The sequence below is a fragment of the Lathyrus oleraceus genome, chromosome 5 (assembly GCF_024323335.1).
Source record: "Lathyrus oleraceus cultivar Zhongwan6 chromosome 5, CAAS_Psat_ZW6_1.0, whole genome shotgun sequence".
In the NCBI taxonomy this organism is placed as follows: domain Eukaryota; kingdom Viridiplantae; phylum Streptophyta; class Magnoliopsida; order Fabales; family Fabaceae; genus Lathyrus; species Lathyrus oleraceus.
In genome coordinates, this window is record NC_066583.1 from 114,353,605 (window position 1) to 114,358,449 (window position 4,845).

The 4,845-nt window shown below is 42.6% G+C and overlaps 1 protein-coding gene across 1 annotated transcript; it reads left to right on the forward strand.

Moving 5' to 3' along the window:
* The first annotated feature begins 1,141 nt into the window (after positions 1–1,141).
* On the forward strand, positions 1,142–3,874 carry LOC127079089 (uncharacterized). The gene is made up of 2 exons (XM_051019499.1): positions 1,142–2,800; positions 3,851–3,874. The coding sequence occupies exons 1-2, from the start codon at positions 1,142–1,144 to the stop codon at positions 3,872–3,874; spliced, it is 1,683 nt and encodes a 560-aa protein (XP_050875456.1).
* Positions 3,875–4,845: the final 971 nt, after the last annotated feature.

The window sequence follows — 4,845 nt, forward strand, 5'->3', positions numbered from 1 at the left end:
GGATCAGTTTGCGGAATTACAAAAAGAGATAAAAGCTCTTCGTGGGAAAGAGCTGTTTGGCAGAGATGTAAATGATATGTGTTTGGTTCCAGACGTAAGGATGCCAGCAAAATTTAAACTACCAGAATTTGAAAAGTACAAAGGAAGTTCTTGTCCACAGACCCATTTGGTTATGTACGTGCGAAAGATGTCAATGTACACCAACGACCAAATGATGCTCATTCATTGTTTTCAAGACAGCCTTACCGGTGCAGCTTTACGCTGGTATATGGGATTAGACAGTTCTCAGATCAAGACTTTCAACGATTTAGGCGAGGCCTTTATCAAACATTACAAATACAACCTTGATAATGTGCCAGACCGAGATCACTTGAGGTCCATGCAACAAAGAGAAAAGGAGACATTCCGTGAATACGCGCAAAGGTGGCACGAAATTGCAGCACAGGTTGTTCCGCCTATGGAAGAAAAGGAGATGACGAAAGTGTTCTTAAAGACTCTTGATACTTTTTATTACGAGAGGATGATTGCAAGCGCTCCTACAGACTTTACTGACATGGTAAACATGGGAGTCCGTTTAGAGGAAGCAGTTCGAGAAGGGCGTCTAGTTAGAGAAGGAAGTTCATCTTCAAGCGGGGCAAAGAGGTACGGCGGTTTTATGAAAAAGAAGGAACAAGAAACTAATGCTGTGTCCTATAATCATCCAAGAAGGATCAATTATCCTTACCATTCCGAACACCAACATATAGCAGCCGTGACTCCAGTAATCACTTCCGCTCCAGTTCAAGTCCAATACCCTCAGCAGCGTACCAATCGCTTCCAACAGAATACTTAGTATCAGCAACAACATCAACCTCAACAACATCAACATCAGTTACAACAACGTCCACCACAGCAGCAAAGAAGAACCAATTTTGATCCAATTCCAATGTCATATGCAGAATTGTATCCAGCTTTGATCACTAAAAACCTTGTGCAACCACGACCACGACCTCTTGTACCAGAAGTGCTACCTTGGTGGTACAAGCCAGAGGTATCTTGTCCCTTTCATCAGAATGCTCCAGGTCATGACTTAGACAACTGTTTTGCTTTAAAGTTGGAAGTACAGAAGTTGACAAGAGCGGGTATCCTGACCTTCAAGAACATGGGTCCCAATGTGAAGGACAATCCAATGCCAAGTCATGGTCCTTCATCAGTGAACAATATAGAAGTTTGTCTCAATGAACAACGTGTTATGAAGATAGAGGAGATTCGGCGGTCTTTGGTTGAAATTCATTCTGTTTTATGTGCTCATGGTCTATTCCAACATGACCACCAGATCTGTGGTACATGTTCAGTCAATTCAAGAGGTTGTAGGAAGATTCAAGATGATTTGCAAGGCGTCCTTGATCAGGGTTTGATTCTGATTTCTAGACAAGTGAGTTCTCCAGAATCACAAGAACAAGAAGTGAATGTCATCATTCCTTGCTTCAACATTCCAGAGAAAGTAGAGATAGCTTATCATCCGAGGGAGCCAGTGGTGATTTGCCCTCCGGGCCCAATGCCTTACACTTCAGATAAAGCGGTCCCCTACCGCTATGCAGCAACTATTATTGAGAACGGTAAAGAGGTCGAGATTAAAACCTTAGCCTCAGTTACCAATATCGCAGCATATAGCCGAATGACGCGTAGTGGCCGCGTGTTCGCTCCGCCGGTTATCCCAAGTAGAAATGTTGAGAAAGATCCAGTAGTCGTGGTACCAGTGACAAGAGAAGCAGAAGGGCAAACAAGCAATTCAACCCTTGACAAAGAAACAGATGAACTACTCAGAATTATCAAGCTCAGTGACTACAAAGTGGTAGATCAGTTGCTACAGACACCGTCAAAAATCTCGATCCTGTCCTTATTATTGAACTCAACTGTCCACAGAGAAGCACTACTGAAGGTGCTTGATCAAGCCTTTGTAAAACAGGATATAACAGCAGAGCAGTTCAACAATGTTGTAGGCAGCATCACTTCGTGCAATGGCTTAGGCTTTTGTGATGAAGAACTGCCAGAAGAAGGAAAGAATCACAACTTCGCTCTCCATATCTCAGCCAATTGTCAAGGGGATTCTTTGTCTAATATTCTAATTGACACCGGTTCATCTCTGAATGTCATGCCCAAGTCTACCTTGTTGAAGCTAAAGTACAAAGGGGGGCAAATGCGGCACAGTGGAATTATTGTGAAAGTGTTCGATGGATCAAGAAAAACAGTCATTGGAGAAGTTGATTTGCCTATTGGTATTGGACCACACGTATTCCAGATCACTTTCCAGGTTATGGACATAGTGCCAGCTTATAGCTGTCTGCTCGGACGCCCATGGATTCATGAGGCGGGTTCCATTACATCCACGTTAGACCAAAAGTTAAAGTTTGTCAAGAATGGGCAAATAGTGACGGTTAATGGGGAGCAGGCTATGCTGATTAGCCACCTTTCATCGTTTAGTGTGATAGAAGTAGACGAGACGGCTGTTCAAACTCCATTTCAGGCCCTGACCATCGATGATTACAAGAAAAGTGAAGGTTCAATCGCGTCATTCAAAGACGCCAAGCAGATTGTCAAGACAGGTCCTACAGAAATGTGGGGCAAGGTGATAGAGTTGCCAGAAAACGTTAACCATGCAGGATTAGGCTTTGTTGATGGAAAACAAGTGCAGACTTCAGTGGTGCGACCTTTCAAAGATATCTTTCACAGCGGTGGGTTTATCAACATGGTAGCAGTTGAGGAGGATACTTTTGAGGGAAAGACAGAAGACGAAGGCCCCAGATTTGTGACACCAGGAGTAGTTATGAAGAACTGGACCGCAATTGACATCCCACATTGTGTCCACATATCAAAGTAATTAAGCTTTTCAGTTTTCAAAAATCTTCCGCTTTAGCCCAAAGCGCGAAGCATTAATTTTGTAAAATGGGCACTTTTGTCAAAAACGTACTATCCATGAAAAAGATCTTTTGTGTTCCTATACACTTGTGTCCTTTTATCTTTTCAGCTTTTTCGGAAAATGGTAACACAAAAAAAAAACCTTAAAAAGAACACATTTTTGCATGTCATGGTCAGTCCTCTAAAAACAATTGTTTGTACAGGTTACTTAAACCCGTTGAACACAATGACATCATGCCCTCTCCCAACTTTGAACATTCTGTATTCGAAGCTGAAGAGGAAGAGTGGGATGAGATTCCAGAAGAGGTCGCCCGCCAACTTGAAAATGAAGAAGACACTATTCAGCCATACAAGGAGCCTTTGGAAACAGTCAACTTGGGTTCGGAAGAAAATGTGAAAGAAGTCAAAATTGGAGCATTGTTATCCCCACAGGTCAAGGAGAAATTGATCAGCCTGTGGAAAGAGTATGTAGATGTGTTTGCTTGGTCTTATCAAGATATGCCTGGTCTCGACACTGACATCGTAGAGCACAAGCTACCTTTGAAGCCAGAATGTCCACCGGTCAAACAGAAATTAAGAAGAACACATCCAGATATGGCCGTCAAAATTAAAGAAGAAGTTCTGAAGCAAATAGATGTTGGTTTTCTTGCCACTTCAGTGTATCCAGAGTGGATAGCAAATATTGTGCCAGTTCCTAAGAAGGACGGGAAGGTACGAATGTGTGTCGACTATCGTGACTTAAATAGAGAAAGCCCAAAGGATGATTTCCCCCTGCCTCACATTGACATGTTGGTAGACAATACAGCAAAGTTTGACATATTCTCCTTCATGGACGGATTCTCCGGGTATAACCAGATCAAAATGGCTCCCGAAGACATGGAAAAAACTACATTCATAACACCATGGGGAACATTCTGTTATCAAGTGATGCCGTTTGGGTTGAATAACACAGGTGCTACTTACCAGCGAGCCATGACAACGCTCTTTCACGACATGATGCACAAAGAGATTGAGGTTTATGTGGATGACATGATCGCGAAGTCTCGTTCAAAAGAAGGTCACTTAGTAGATCTATTGAAGTTGTTTCAACGATTGAGGAAGTTCCGTCTTCGCCTCAATCCGAACAAATGCACATTTGGCGTCAGGTCAGGTAAACTCTTGGGCTTCATTGCGGCCAAAAAGGCATTGAAGTTGATCCAGATAAAGTAAAAGCTATCCAAGAGATGCCCGCACCAAAAACAGAAAGGCAAGTGAGAGGTTTTCTAGGACGATTGAATTACATATCCCGGTTTATTTCTCACATGACTGCCACTTGTGAACCTATCTTCAAATTGCTGAGAAAGAGTCAGAATTGTGTTTGGACAGAGGATTATCAGAAAGCATTTGACAATATCAAAGAGTACCTCATGGAGCCTCCTATCTTGTTACCACCTGTTGCTGGAAGACCGTTGGTTATGTATTTGACAGTGCTTGAGAATTCTATGGGCTGTATTCTGGGTCAACAAGACGAAACTGGAAAGAAAGAGCATGCCATTTACTACTTAAGCAAGAAATTTACTGACTGTGAATCACGATACTCCTTACTCGAGAAGACATGTTGTGCATTGGCTTGGGCTGCTAAGAGATTGAGGCAGTATATGTTAAGTCACACCACTTGGTTGATATCCAAAATGGATCCAGTCAAGTACATTTTTGAGAAGCCTGCACTCACTGGTAAGATTGCAAGATGGCAGATGCTGTTATCAGAATACGACATTGAGTATCATACCCAGACAGCTATCAAGAGCAGTGTGTTGGCTGAGTACCTTGCTCACCAACCCGTTGAAGATCACGATGATAATGAGGATGAGTTTCCTGATGAAGATGTCATGTTCCTAAAATCCAGAGATTGTAAAGAGCCACTTCCAGAAGAAGGGCCTGAACCAGATTCTCAATGGGGTTTAGTAT